Source organism: Syngnathus floridae, chromosome 2 (genome assembly GCF_059516105.1).
Source record: "Syngnathus floridae isolate MCC-2025c chromosome 2, RoL_Sflo_1.0, whole genome shotgun sequence".
In the NCBI taxonomy this organism is placed as follows: domain Eukaryota; kingdom Metazoa; phylum Chordata; class Actinopteri; order Syngnathiformes; family Syngnathidae; genus Syngnathus; species Syngnathus floridae.
Genome location: NC_142414.1, coordinates 26935001 through 26937153, shown reverse-complemented (window position 1 = coordinate 26937153; position 2153 = coordinate 26935001). Strand labels below are relative to the sequence as shown.

Here is a 2153-nt window from a genome sequence, read left to right as displayed (position 1 = left end):
TACATAACCAATCTCAATACCGCAAACTTAATAAGCACATCAACACGCATTAATAACAAGATGAATTGAACAAAAACATGGCTGGCATATCCATTCAGCCAGCCATCAATTTTCAACATGATCAAGACAGAATGAGGGGAGAAAAAAAAAGGTGCATCCAACTTTAATCATTTTTAATAACAAGACGGTGAAAGGGCAACACCGCGTGGAAGTCTTGCGATACTACCATAAATATGTATGCATTTCTTTATTTCATTTTGCTCTACATCTACGGTGTGTTTGCTGTAATTATGTGCTTCTCATTTAGTTTGTGTTATCCCCCAGCGGGGAGAAGAAAATATTTCACTCCGTCTCAACGCTCCTCAGTGACTATAAATACTATCGTTTGACTATATATTTTTTTAAATAAATATATCGCTACATAAAATTATATCGTATTTAACATGTACATGAGCCAGATCGTCTGATTTGCAAATTTGTAATTTCTTGCAGATAAATGTCGAATAGTCGAGGAGGGTTGAAAATATATGTATACCCAACGCGCGGGGCGGGGCGGGCCTGATGACGTCATGTTTCGACTTGAATTTCCGTTGGCGTCTGACTGGAACTTACCGGAAGTCTAAAGGGTGTCACTTGTGTTATTCACAGTTTAACATTTTGCAATTTTCTAGCTTAAATCCACATCAAATGGCTTATCCCGGATACGGTGGGGTGAGTACATTAGACGTGCTCACGTTTTTTTCTTTTACAATCGACTTACAGTCCGTGGTCGACACTGTCGTGCTTCCCCAAGTGTTTTAGAGTTTTGAAGCACAAACAAGTTCCTTTCTCGTCTATTATGTGTCCCATTTGCAACAAAACTAACGTTTGTGTCGGTTCCAAATGCCCGTAAGTCAACGACTTCCGGGGTTGTAAAATGTCACAAGTCAACCTCCATTTTTGGCCAGTCCCGTTTGCTGTGTCATTTGCAAGCAAATCGTTGAGTATAATGTGCAACAAAGCTTACATCTGATCAAACCGAAATTGTAAACCCTCCAGACATTGTCGTTTGCTCGACGCGCACCGAGGAGAGGCGTGCAAAATTGGAACGCAGACATGACGGCGGTAGCGCCCAACATGGCCCTATTTGCCACTGGTTGCTAAGCGACCAAACAGAGGGTAGCCTGGTGTCTTTTCTGCTTCTTTGCACATTCACTTTGTTTAATTTGACATCTTTACAACAAAAGCCCTTGCTTTATTTATTGTTTGAAGGTGGAGAAGGAGACAAAGGCCAGCTAAAATTGTCATTTCAAAAATTGAATTAACCAATTGTTTGATTTTTAAAAATAACTATAGTGACTCAACAGGGGAAAATGAAGTCATAGTATTTTCAGACTAGTCATTGATGTGTTTTTGTTGACATACGTCATCAACATTCACTCTTGCTGCTTTGTTGCTTCTTCTGCCAGTCAACCTGCTTGCAGCTGTCTGAGTTGTCGCTAACTCATGCCCACAAACATTCCTCAGGGTGGAGCAGCTGCTGAAACCTGCTTGAACACTTTGGTTCCCTTCACTTCCTAGACACACTCAACTCTTTTTCTCATTTATGTTTGAGCTGGAGCAGTGTATAATAGAGCCTCGAGGGTGCTCTTTTTGTACTATTTTGTTGCTTGTTTATGTATGTGGTTCTGCCAACGTTCATTCCACCCACCAGACTCAAGGAGGTTGTATTTGACAGACAGACAGTTTCATAGGTCAGACCCTGAATAATATACTTTTGACCTCATTAAGCTGCACTGATGGCATCATCTACAATTATTAACGCCACAGGTCAGTTTCATTCACATAGTGTTTGAAGCCATTTAGAGTCGATGCGAATGATGTTTTTAAAATGGTATTTGATTTAAAAATGTTTGAGAAGCGCTGGACTCTGGTGTTGTTGTCTTTATGTACTTTGCTAAATAATTGGGTAAATTGAGTAAATCATGGAGTGTTTCCTTTCTCAGTATGGCAGCCCGATGGCACCCCAAGGAATGCCCGGAGGACCGATGGGACGGCCGATGCCCAATCACATGAGCGGACCGATGCTCGGCCCAATGGGAGGCGCACAGCCCCACGCTGGGGGATACGCCCCCTACGGAGCAGGCTATCCGGGCCCATATGGTGCTGCCTCC

General features: G+C 42.3%; 1 protein-coding gene across 1 annotated transcript in view; it reads left to right on the top strand.

Moving 5' to 3' along the window:
- Positions 1-549: 549 nt before the first annotated feature.
- The window catches only part of LOC148402941 (grancalcin-like), a 3207-nt gene continuing 1603 nt past the window's right edge, over positions 550-2153 (top strand). The window contains exons 1-2 of the mRNA XM_088369614.1: positions 550-711; positions 1986-2153. The exon at positions 1986-2153 is cut by the window's right edge and continues 51 nt beyond it. Of these exons, the coding sequence (XP_088225740.1) occupies positions 562-711; positions 1986-2153 (318 nt within the window). The 5' untranslated portion in view covers positions 550-561. The remainder of the gene's footprint in view (positions 712-1985) is intronic.